Raw genomic sequence first — 13,640 nt, 5'->3', positions numbered from 1 at the left:
TTGTTATATGCTAAATTTTTCTTGTTTCAGTACTGATTTCTTTTCGAAGATCGAAGAGCTGTGTGTTACGATGTTAGACAAAGCTTTGCTTTTCATGGCTTTTTCTTGCATATGATTTTTGAGTTAGATAAAAGCTGTGTTTGTGTATATTATAATGGTGGGTGTGGTATATTTGTTAATATAAGCTGATTTTGCTTACCCGTTCTATGGGTTTTATATATGGAAATGTGTTATGTGCTACTATGCTGCTCCTGGTACCGCCCACTTCCCTGTAAACCAATAATGTTGGATGTTTATTTGCATACCATGATATTGTACAGCCTTTTAAGAGATTTCTGGGTTTTTTTATCCACCATGATGGTGTTGAATAAGGCAAGTATAAGAAACCTTAGTAAACTCGAAGACTCTAAACAATCAGAGAAATGGAATTTTCTGGAGCCTGTTTGAGAGTGATTGGTGCTTTCCGGTGCAGCTTCCTGGAGCCTGTTTGAGAGTGATTGGTGCTTTCCGGTGCAGCTTCCTGGAGCCTGTTTGAGAGTGATTGGTGCTTTCCGGTGCAGCTTCCTGGAGCCTGAAAGATAAGGCAAATATTAAGAGATGTGGAATCTAAAACAATAAAGCTAAATTGTTTTCCAGGAAAAATGTCACATTGCATGTATTTAAAATAGAAACAAACAAATCTCACACCTACCATAGTCACTACACTAACCAACTGGCATGCATCAACTAAACCATAGGCAAACATTCATAATGTTAAAATGTGATAGAGACTAATATCCATGACATACCATCCTAGAACACGGTGTGTTCTAAAATTTAAGCCCAATTAAAATATGAATATTAAATGAGCAAAATAATTTGATTTGTTCTTCTATCCCAAGTCGTGGTCTAAAAGCTATAAGGCCACCACCCATTATATCTGCTTTAGGGAAAATGCACTCCTGTAGCCACTAGGGGAGCTCTCACCTTCTCTCAGCCCTGCTAAATAATTATATTATGCATTCTAACAAGTTTTATTATCTGTGTCAATAAGCACTGCTTTTACACTACCACTCCCGCTGAGAGGCTAGTTTGATTACCAGTCTTGGCCTTCTCATTAGAAACACATGACAACTTGCACAGTGCTCTCTCACTGGTTTTCCCCAAGACTGGTACCATACATTTTATTCAGTTTCATACCACAGGCAATCACGAGAGGGCTCAATTGGTTTACTTTTGTACTGGTACAATAAAACTATTTTATAAGTAAAAAAAAAAAATAATGAAATTTGAAAACATTATTCCACTAACTCAATCCCAACTTTAATGCATAAGCAAAGTAAGAGTCAGAAAGAAGAACCGTGTTCAGCTTGCAAAAACACAATAGGCTGGTCTTCTGAAAAATCAAAGCTGAACATGTAAAGTTTACATAACAGGTGACAAGGCTTTGTTGGTCATAGTCTTTCTTATGATGGTGGGTTAATCAAACACAGTAGCTGGCTGCCCCAGACATAAGCCACCCATTATTTACCTGGGTGCCACCTATATGGGCTTGGAATCTGGGAAGAGGTGGAGTTTCAGTGATCTAACACTCTATGGTGTCAACTGAACACTATAAGAGCTAATAAAATTTAATACTATACAAAAACACTAATTGCAGTGTTAAATGTAACACTCATTTGGTGAGAATTATATAAACACCATGCAGTGTTAATTTAACACTGGCAAATTTGCTGTGTAGGCAACAACGGACAGGTTTGGCAGTGGCATTCCACACAAAAATAGGCTTAAAAATAAAGGAATCAGTAGGCTTAATAGCCTAAAGAATATACAGGCTAAGCATCCATCCACGTTTTAAATTCCTCAATTTTTTTCTGTTGATGCTGCTGCTGTCAGTGGAATATTCTTAGTTAAAATGACCCAGAAATAATGTGTTCAGTAACTACGGTTGTATAATTAACGCAAACCAGTTTATTTTAAAATATCAACTACAAAAAAGAAGATTCTATTTGTCGGTTGTTTTACTTTTAAGCGATTCATACGGTAAGGTGGAACTGCTTTTCTGTTTAAATTAGTCTAAATAGCGCAGCATTTTAAGTCAATATTGTACGGCAACCCGGAAGTGAGAATTGATGCAGTATTTAATATTCATGAACTGTGACGTGGCCACAATTTTCTGTGCGACTATATAAAACGCTTTGAACTCCTAATTTCATTTTCTGAATTCTCTGTAAAACTGCAGCTTTCGAGGCTCATTTGAAACAGGTGAGTTTGTTAAACAAATAGGCCTATATATTGTACAAAACGGCAGACTAGTAAACTCTGTAACTCGTTAATTTTGCCTGTCTGTGAAAATTTTGTTTTCCTTTATTTTTGGGGGTATTTTTGATGCGAACTGTTAGTTTCTGCTTTTCTCGAGTAATATTATACCCAGGGAAATTATGTAGATGTGTAGAAGGATTTCAATTGTACCTTCACTTTCTCTCTGTAAAAATTGGTTAAAGGTCGTTTGGAAAGGTGAGTATTTCAAACAAATATTTGTATATTTCAATAGCGTGCAAAATGTAAGAAACCCCCATAACTCGTCCTGCTAAACAATCTTTTTTGAAACGTCTTTGGATGGAATTGATACTTACCAGACTTCTCCCGGAACTTCCTGACCATGTAAATTTTAAGAAAGATTTCAGCATCTGTATTCATATAATTACTTATTTTAGAAATTCTTTCACAATTAAATATCAGCCTGCCTTGTATTTTTCCTTGTAAAGAAGCAAAACTGACGTTGGCAAAATCTATTACCCCAGAGACTATAATTCTAATTAACACAAACGAGTTTATTTTAATATATCATACATAAAAATAGAAGAATCCGTTTGACGAGAGTTTTACATTAAATAAACATAAGATAATTATTGAACTATTGTGCAGCCACCGTTATTTTGTGAATATACCTGTATAAAATGCTTTGAACTTTTACTTTCGTTTTCACAATTGTCTGTAAATCTGCAGCTTTCCAGGGTCGTTTTGGAAAGAGTTTTTTAAACAAATAGGCATATATATATATACCGTACAGACTGTAGGCTAGTAATCCTAATAACTCGTTATTTTTGTCTGTCAGTGGAAAGATTTGTATATACTTATACAAATTTTTGGTGGAACCGTTCGTTTCTGTTGTTCTCGAATATCATGTTATTCCCAGGATAAATACGCATGCAGATGTGCAGAAGGGTGGCAATTTCTGTATTAATATAAGAAATTATATTATTAAGTATTATATAATTCAAATGTACTCATATTTTATCTTTTACTGCGGGGCCGGTTTTAGACATGCATATATGAGGGGGCAGACAGAAATGTGAAGGGGGCACATGACAAAATTGACTGGGCCCCACTTGGGTTTCCCATGTCAGCCCAAGTGCATCCCATGCCCCACATGGATGTGTTGGCTGGGAAATATCGACTGTACTTATATTGTTCCTTTGTAAAAAGAAACACAAACAATTTTATTTTAATATACCACATACAAAAACAGAAGAATCCACTTGACAAGCATTTTACTTTAAGGCAACTTATAAGATAATGTGTATCTGCCTTCATGTTTATAGCATAGCGTTTTAAGTCAACAACTGTACATCAATTCTAAAATGAGACTTGCTGCAATATTCAATATTCATATGAACTGTGGTGTGGCCACAATAATCACAAAAATCTGATCTAAAAAACCTATTACCTCCTAAATTCACTTTCACAATTGTATGTAAAGCTGCAGCTTTTGTGGGTCATTTGGAAAAAGTGAGTTTATTCCCTCCATGCAGAAACTGCTTGGCTGGTGCATGACAGACAGTGGTGTTCTTTATAAATATAATACTGCACAAATCCTTCAAAATATCGCATTAATCAGAACTAGGGAGAAGCTAAAAATAAAATACAAAATTAACTAATTGAATCATCTAACCGTAAATATGATTTTTGCAGACTGGGTGCATGAACTCACCTCCCCAGAATGTAGTATCACCAGTTTATAGTTATTTGTTCTATAAAACTCCTGTGTGCACCAATATAGGCCTATGTGTATGTCCTTCATATTGGGACGAGCAATGGCACAATAGGCAAAAGAAAAGCTATTATTACATTACTGTCTCAACATAAAATAATGTCCTATGTGCTTCATTATTGACTTCCAAGGACTATTCCAGGGGGGCTTTTTGGGGAAAATATATTAAACTAACATGTTTATGAACCTGCAGTGTCGACTCTTATTAACATCATGAACCAAAGTTTTAATATATTGTGACAGGTGGCACATTTAGAGAGGTGTGTGCATTCCAGGGGTGTCGGAAATTGGGGGAATGCATCCACCCCAGTATCGGCAGATCCCCCCTTCCTTCCCAATTAATAAATAAATACATAATCAACAGCACGTTCCTCATCGTTCATTATGACTCTGCACAATTGACTCGGCCAATTCGCTGCACAGAGCACTAAGACGAAACCTTACGAAGATTGTATCAGACAAAATAATCTTTTAGCTAAATGATGATTGGCTATGAAAATGTACCCTTAATGATTTTAGTCTTATTTTAAATGAGCAGTATGAGCCGATAACAGCGATAAGAGACAGCTAAGAGAGGCTTAGACTAACCTTACGAAAGAATCTAACGGAAGATATACTTAACTAAGAACATTTCGGGAAACAGAGCGGAGCTTAACTTATAATATAAGGAAAATACAATGCATTCATTGAACAGGTCCAGAAGTTGGTATTTAGAGAATGGGACTCGGCAGCAGTACTGAAACCCCCAGGAGAGTGGAGACCGCGCAGCAAGTCGTGGAACAGGAAAGGAAACCAACGATCCTTGATAAACCATGGAGGGATGTTACGTGGGACGAGAGGTATGAAGTCAATTTTTATTAAATATAATTAACATTTCTTTTACTTGTGTCACATAATTTTATCCATATATTTTTCACATATGCACGAGTACTATAAACCTTCTCCTCCACAAATTTTATAAAATTGAGGTTTTCCTTGTGGGGACTGAAAAATGTCCCCACAAGGTGAAAAGTTACAGGTTTTTATGACATTATGGGGAAATATGGTCCAAAGGATGTGATAATTACAAAAATGCAAAGACATAGACACAAATAGACACACATAAACATAGTGCAGTATGTGGCTCTCACAAGATGATATCTGTAATTATCATCTGCCTTGCATTTATGCATCACTGTTGCATACCTTTTGCCTTATATGTTCTGTCTGTTTATGCCCAAACTGTTAATTAATTGTCTTTTGTCATGGTATTTCCAATAGTAGCAAGCCAATACAAATTTGTGTGGCAAGAAAGATTCTGATTCTGAAGATTCTGATCTCATGGTTATTTCACCATTAGGCCCTTGAGCAAGGCCCTTAACTCTGACTGCTTCAGGGATTGGCTGACCCTGCTTTCTCAGATTTGTGTAGCTTTGGATTAAAGCATCTACTGTAAATATAAAACGAATAAATAACCACATTGTGAGACCAATGTGAGATACCTCATCAAATGGTTTCAGTAGCACATGGCTAATGAGATGTACTGTAAAGGAAGATATGTTGTCAGATATGGGATTTTATTTTGTATCTCACAGGAATTTTAGCTAATTCCCATTTCTAATTCCAATGTCTGTTCCTTAGCACAAAGACCAAACTCATGCAATCCCTGAAAGAGTACAAGCCCCCTATTGATTCAGTGCCTCAGGCTCGGATTCTTATAATTGGTGTAGTTAGTGCTGGAAAATCAAGCTTCTTCAACTCTATCAACTCCATCTTCCGTGGCAACATAACAAGCCAAGCTGAAGCAGGAGAGATGGCAACCAGCCTTTCCTTGAAGGTAATCTGCACAAGCGGTGTTGCTGCTCATACTTGCATGCATAGTTTACCTAAATCTGGAAGATTACAGTATGTCCACCAGCAGGAAGTGAAACCGTCTTGCTCAGCTCCTTCGTTTCTGATCTTACTTGTTTGTATGAGGTTGTGGTAGGAAATATTGCACACTTGCTGCCTCTGTAACAGATTGCTAATTTTGTAATACTCTGGTAGCATTCTCTATATTCTGTCCACTGCTCCAATTGTGAAAATATTGCAATTTATAAAGCAAAAAAGAGTTAAAAATAAATTTCTCACAAACATGTCTATGAGTGATATAAACAAGGATGAAGGTGAGTATGATTGTTTGCAGAGCTCATGCAAATATATACTAGATCATTTTGAAAATTAACAATCATTAAAATTGCAAAGCTTGCTAAGTTTTTGTTTCCTATAACAGAATATAAATGTTCTGCAAAACATAAACCTCTCCATCTCAGCAAATTTTGCCGCCATGATTTCTAAATCCTGGAATTGGATTAAAAAATAACCATGGTATAATGCATGTATAGTGAGAAGGTATGCAAAAGCCTGATCGCCACCCGGCTGCGATGTAAGAGTTGCATGTGCATACTGTAACATCACCCAGGCCTACTTAGTATTTATTTGTACTGTAATGTTGTTCTGTCTTGTTAATTGTCTATGGTCTGTGGAGAAGGCATATATGTAAGAATTTCATTGTACTTTGTACACTGTACTGTACCTTATGCATATGATACTATTTTCTTAGCTCAGATTGAATTTGAAAGCAGAAGAAACTTAACCTGGCATTAAATTCTAAAGACCGTTTATATGTTGTACTGTATACAGAGGCACACAATAATGTCTGACATATATTTTCTCTTGCCTCTGAAAATATTTTATGTTTTGAATGTATAGCATTTTTATTATTAATGCACACATTTCATTATTATTTTATTAGCAATGCATACCGAACTTTCAGTCCATGCTACTAACACTAACATTTACACTGTATCTTGGTTAGGCATAGATGCTTGGTTACAGAATTGTTCTGAATGAAGAGCGGAAAAAAGTATATGGATTCATTGTAGCGAATATAGCTTGCAGTGCACCAGGAGCCTCCAACTCTGATCCTGGAGAACTATATAAAACATACATACATACATACATATATATATACCAATGGCCCGCAAGTTGTATGAGTTTGAGCTGGACAAGCTGGCGGAAGATGAATGACATCATGTGTCTTCTTCCAGTATCGCACTTACCAGGTGAAGGCAGGCCGAGGTGGACAGCCTCTGGCATTCTTACTGTGTGACACCATGGGACTGGAAGCAGGGAAGGATGGAGGCGTGAAAACTGAAGATATTGAGAGCATCCTGAAGGGCTACGTACCAGACAAGTACAGTGTAAGAACTGTGTATCTAACCAGGCCTCAATAACAAAACAGTTATATGAATACATGCAGGTCTGATCCCTCTAATGACTTACACATGTTTATAATTGCTGGTATTTTTCTCCCTACACTCTCTTTGGAGGAAATTTAATCTCATTCACTGATTTGTTTTTAGGTTAAATAATGTATTATTGTTGCTCAAATGTCACATGAATGGGCTTAGACTGCATTTTGTTTGAGTTTCCCATGATCTCTAAGTTAGTGAATGTTTTTATGTGTCATTAACAACTTCTTGTCTGTTTAGTTCAACTCTGTGCAGGCAATGGATACTACTGGCTGTCAGACGGGCAGCCGATTGCCAGTTCAGGACAGGATCCACTGTGTGGTGTATGTCATAGATGCCACCAAACTTGCAATTATACCCCAAGAAATGAAGAGCAAAGTTGATGAAATCCGAAAGGAAACAAAGTATCATGGTTAGTGAGTGGGGAGAACAGGGAGGGTGGTGGCATCTGTGACTGAATGAGTGTTGTGTGGGGGTTGGATCTGACGGTCAAAATTCATAAACACTCATCAGCTGTTTTGTATGAAAATTCTAATGCGTTGTATCGTCTGCCTTCCCTGAAACATAAATACCCAGAAAATCTACACAGTGACGTGAAAAAGTGTGCTCACTCCTGAGAAGTAATGACTTTAATAATATTTAGATATTTAGCAAAACCCAAAAGAAATTCAGTTGAACATATTCTGTAGCTTTCATGCTGTAACTGAAGGAGCTCCTGGCTGCTCCGCCACACATAGCTACTCCATCTGTGAGAAGCTGGAGGCTTTCTGTCACATAGAGCCCACTTAAGGGGATGGGACTGATTTTTGGGACAGGAACACGAGCTCAGATCAACACATTTGGATTCAGGAAAAACACAATGATTGCGGGGCACAGACCAGGGAAGCAGGAACTAGACTTGAGGAGTCGGGTGAATACAGGATTTAATCAAGGAAAATACAGGCAGGCACAGACTACAGCACAACGTCATACAACATTAACGACCGGACTTGGGAAAACATACCTAACGCAGACTTAAATACATTGGATTAATCAACAACGAGAAACAGCTGGTAAACATGGGGGATTCCACACGAGGTAGTGAGGGGGTGTGACACATGGGAGGATCGGAAGAACGGGGCATGACAATGATGCTGGCAGGTGATTTTGAGTATGTCAGACATCAGTGTGCTGATTGCTATGCATTTGATGGCTTATTCCATACTACATTTTGTTGTAAATGTAGCTCGTGAGTCTTTTCTATTGATGTTTTTAGAAGTCCCTCTAATGGTGCTACTGACCAAAGTGGATAAAGCATGCCCACATGTGGAAAAGGATTTGAAGAACGTGTACCGCAGCTGCTACATAAAGGATCTGGTGAGTTTCAGGGTCTAACACTGGAATTAGTCCTAAAGGCTGCACCAACATATCAGGACAGTATTTGTGGAAACCTACAGCAGGACCCTTGACTAAGAAATGAACCTGCAAAAATGTTAAAAGTTGACATTGAGTATAATTTGACAAGAAAAATTGAACATGGAGCCAACGGCAGGAATCAAGCCCAGAGACCTGGGGGTGTGAACCTTTGGTTTGTGATATTCAGCTGGCTCACAGGCCCTGTCTTGAATATTTTTTTCTGAAAGCAACATATTTCCAAGCAGCCAAATCACTCTGTGATTGTGTGTGTTTCCTCCCATAGTTCAAAAACATGCATTTGGAGGAAATGGTGTCTCTATATTGCCCACAGTGTGTGACTATGTAACCTGCAATGAGCCGGCATCCCGGCCTGGGTGCCTCAGTCCTTGGGTCTTGTGTTTCCTTTGATAGACTCTTCATGTCCCTGCACTGGATAGGTAGTTATCAATGGATAGATGCAATATTTGTGTGTGACATTTCATTGCCCTCAAGAGCTTAACAACTTTCACTGTGCATCTGCGTGTAGCAGCATCTGCTAAAGACAGATTTATACCATTTCAATTGTGATTATTATTACAATAGTTTCACCCAAATCTCTCGATACAGCAGTTGATGAAAATATATTTGAAGAGGAACGTATATGTGTACTGCATGTGTCTCTGCAGATCTACAGAGCTAGCGAGGGTCTGGGAATCCCAGTGTTAAACGTGCATCCAGTGAAGAATTACTTCCATGAACTTAATCTGAATGACACCTGTGACATCCTGCTCCTCACCGCCATGCAGAAGATGCTCAACTTTGCTGACGGTTACTTTGACAACTGGGAGGAAGACACAGAGTAGATGAATTCATTATATTTGGGGGCAATGCCATTGCATCACTCTGATGCTGTCAAGTGCTGCTGTCCATGTTGTTGCGTTTCTTGTGTTCTGCACCACACATTACATCCATGTAACCTACATTAGCCTATTTCTTTACCTTTCCTTACACACAAACCTTTTCATACCATGGATATTTAATATTGTCTTTTCACTTTGGTATGAATGAGAAATACATAAATACAATCAGATATATAATACATAATCAAGTATACACTGTGGAAGTTAAAAGATTTGGATGGACAAATAATGGAATACTGACACCTTACAGTAGGAGAGGTATCTGTTCAGATGGTATTGCATCTGTTCAAACATGGATTCCCCCGAATGCAAAGAAGCCCCTGACTGACAAATCAAAATACTTTTTAAACTTTTTCTGCTAGTGACGCCCCTGCACAAGATCACCAGCTGTTCCCTGCTGTTATCTTACTAGCTCATCTCCAGTTCACATGATCTTCCAAGGTCATTCATTCCCTGTCCTCCCTAATCTTACCTTTCCTTGCAAATCTTGTGCAGAGGTCTTGCTCGCTCTCATCATTTCTGACAACCTCCAGACACTTGATTAAAAGTAAAATAACATTTCAATACTTTCTACATCAATTTTGAGAGTATATGTATCTCATGTTCTTAAACTACACTGATTCAGTTATATGATTCATTCATATTGAATCTAAGTATTCCATATTGCCCATGTTCTGTAATCCAGCAAAGCAAACGTTAATCTCACATTCATCACCACTGTGTTCTACACAAAGTGACAGCCAGGGTAGGTTCTACGCAATCTAAGAGCTGTGTTCCCTCCCAGACGGGAGAGTAATTATGGGTCACGGGGGCACACTCTGAAACCAGGCACAAACCACATTTGTAGTGAATAACCACATTTGCAGTGGGGAAAGGCCTAAGGTATTGACAGCAATCCCAGCAGCCCTCAGCTCTTTTATTTACTAATTTTCTTAGGAGTACCAGACTTAGGTAAATTTCACTTCCACGACATTGTAACCCTACACTGGATTAGATGCTATGCTAATAAAATGATTTGATGCTTCCAATATGGGTCAGTGTCTGTCTCAATCTTAACCATGGCTTGGTTTAGTGTTTTACATGTATATTTCAAGTTTTCTTCAGTATCTCTGTCAATTTGATTACCAGACTGTGGGTTTGGAAAAGATCAGTTAAAATGGTCTCAGATTCTTCATCACTGGAGTCCTTAAATGGCCAAAACTGAAAAGATATGATTTAGAGGGGCTTTAGTGTTATCTATCCTTCAAGGTTATTCTGCTGGGAGCTGCCCAGTTTTGGAGAAGAAATGTTGGTCTTCTCTTGATTATAATGGGACTGAATAGCATTGTTTCTGTGGTGATTAAGGTGCCAGAAACATGCATTTAAAAAATTCAAAAGCAATGTCCCTTAAAGGAATCATAATCAACAGACTTTGTAGTGAGCAGTGTAATGTAGGAACAATTTTTATCTACCGAACTCCATTCAGCAATGGTATCGCTGCGAAGAAGATATCACCGGGGAGCTTCTGCTCATACCTTCTGTGCAGCGATATGATTGGTGTGTGGAGTTTGGTAGATAAAAATAGTTCCTACATTAAACTGTGACATTTTTCAACCAAACCAAGTTCACAAACCTTTTATATAGACACCAGAGAAAAATTTTAAATACTGAAAATTTGCATTTTATTGCACCTTTAAATTGCCTTCTGCCGAAGTTTTTTCAGGAACACATTTCGTCTATTAGTGTTAGCAAAAGACACAAGGACTCATATTGGTTTTACAGGAGGGAGACGATGTTTGTTATAGGTCACTGAGGAGTAGCAGGTATGAAATGCTATGCTCATCCACTCAATTTCCTCCTAATTTTTCAGGTTATTAAACTGCAGTGTCAGTCATCCATATTTTTCTTGTAGTACTTCTAGAATTTTTCAGGGTGTTTTGAATACACTCCAGTCAGGTTAGACCTCATCCACCTCCACCTGCCTGGCCCCTGATGGTGAAGGTGGTTTCCATACCAGCAAATATGTTCTCAGCCATGTGACAGTGCAGCAACTGGCTCCCACACTGTAAAAAATGTCCGTAAATTTAACAGTAAAATACCGTATAAATGCTACCGGATAAAACCGTATTCCACAAAACATGCGATAACCTTAGAATTTACAGTGAAAAACCGTAATTAGTTTTACAGAGTAAGACCTTACATTTCACAGTTAAAAACATATGAAAATACGGTTTATTGCAGTAAAATTAACAATATACTGTATTATCTCTTACAGAAAAGACATGAATTTCGCATGTTTTTTACATATGCAAAAATGTGTTTTTGGAACATTTTGTGAAACCCATGGGATCACATGTGAAAACCCATGAGATAACATGATGTTATTATTTTGTTAAAAATTAAACCTGCTTGTGTTGATTTCAGTCAATGCTCGCTAAAAAACGTCCTTGAGAAAAGTGTTTCAACATATTCATGCCTTGAGTTTTTTGTAATCTGTACAAATTGGAAATGTGTACTTAGTTGTTATCATAAAATATTGTATGGTAGTGTTTTAAAGAACAGTAAACATGCTTAGAGTACAAATCAGCCTTTAGTCAACATGCTAATAACCAAAAAAGATTTTATGTACACTGTAAAAAATAAACCGTAAATTTTACGGTAAAAAACTGGCAGCTGTGGTTGCCAGAACTTTACCGTCAAAAATACGGTAGCAACGTTATTGGTTTTACAGGACTGCACCCACTGTACTGTATATTTTACGGATTTTAATTGTTTTTTTTACGGTTTATAACTGTCTAATTAACATATTTATGTTGCTATAAAAACAGTTTATTCCAGGGTTTATATTGTAATATTTACGGTTCATGACCATCTTTTTTACAGTTCAGAACTGTCCAATTTAAAGGTTTATGTTGTAATAATTACGGTTCATAACCATCTTTTTTACAGCTCAGAACTGTCTAATTATGTAGGTTTATGTTGTAATAAATATGGTTAAAACCTATAATTATTTCACAAAGCAGACAGCTATTTAAACTAAGGAAAACACATTAAATATGTAAATGCTGTTGAATTATTTTTAATATAAACTGAACATAAGTGAATTCATTCAGCAATTCTGTGAGAGCACCATTTTACCCAGATAGCAAAATCTTTCTGGCCCGGATGTGGCCCACAGCACGCATGATCATCTGGCCCACATACCGCATGGAATGATGGCGATTGAGCGGACCGCTCTCGGTTGCCGCATCAGGTTAACATCTGGACCAGAGCTGGGCCTTATGTTAGCCACAAGTGGCCAGGCTCTGTCTGAGATCTGGCCCGGATCTGGCCCACATACTGCATGGAATGACAGCGATTGAGCGGACCACTCCCCACATAGCAAAATTGGTATGGCCCGGATCTGGCCCACACTATGCGCTTACACCCGGCCCACATACCGCAATGAATGACGGCCCCTTGATGGCCCAGATCTGGTTTGCCAGAGGTGGCGCACACATGGACCAGCACAAAGCCAGATGTAGACATGTTGGTGGCCCTGTTCTGGCCCAGAACAGTTTCAGCTCGGGCACCAAATGTCAGCCTATGTGTACCTTAATCAAGTCATGTAATACCTACTTAATATGAATTCAATATTCATTGAAATATTAAGTTACCTCATCATTCAAATAAAGTTGCTCTAACTTAATTTTTTTGTTGTTTTCTACTCAGAAATGTCCATGCAAATAGTTAAAACACTTTCTTTAGTATTAGTATCTTGTTTTACTTAAGTCAGGGGAAATAAAAAACAAGAACCGCATTTCACAATTCAACATTTTAATAAATGTTAAATAATAGTAATCATCATCACTTCATTAATCCCCATGGGGAAATTGCCTTTTACATCTCCCTCAACTTGCTCTTCGTAAGTAAGTTGTCCGTGAAGGACAGCCACTCATGGCTGCACCCAGGGAGCTGGGGGTTAAGGGCCTTAACAGTCAATCTATTTCAATACATCTACTTTATATTGTACAGCACAATATTATATACAGTACTATACACTATATACAATATCTATACAGT

At 37.8% G+C, this 13,640-nt stretch overlaps 1 protein-coding gene across 2 annotated transcripts; it reads left to right on the top strand.

The window, feature by feature from the left end:
- The first annotated feature begins 2,099 nt into the window (after nt 1-2,099).
- Nucleotides 2,100-10,627, top strand: LOC111834447 (interferon-induced protein 44-like). Of its 2 annotated transcripts, none has more exons than XM_072706433.1 (7): nt 2,100-2,244; nt 4,728-4,872; nt 5,654-5,849; nt 7,102-7,254; nt 7,546-7,717; nt 8,561-8,661; nt 9,366-10,627. In XM_072706433.1, the coding sequence occupies exons 2-7, from the start codon at nt 4,751-4,753 to the stop codon at nt 9,540-9,542; spliced, it is 921 nt and encodes a 306-aa protein (XP_072562534.1). In that variant the 5' UTR covers nt 2,100-2,244; nt 4,728-4,750; the 3' UTR covers nt 9,543-10,627. The 2 variants fall into 2 exon arrangements, with proteins under 2 accessions (XP_072562534.1, XP_072562535.1); XM_072706434.1 differs by lacking the exon at nt 2,100-2,244 and adding an exon at nt 2,264-2,496.
- Nucleotides 10,628-13,640: the final 3,013 nt, after the last annotated feature.

This window comes from Paramormyrops kingsleyae, chromosome 24, assembly GCF_048594095.1.
Source record: "Paramormyrops kingsleyae isolate MSU_618 chromosome 24, PKINGS_0.4, whole genome shotgun sequence".
In the NCBI taxonomy this organism is placed as follows: Eukaryota; Metazoa; Chordata; class Actinopteri; order Osteoglossiformes; family Mormyridae; genus Paramormyrops; species Paramormyrops kingsleyae.
The sequence above is the reverse complement of the archived record's forward strand: the minus strand, read 5'-3'. Positions and strand labels throughout refer to the sequence as shown.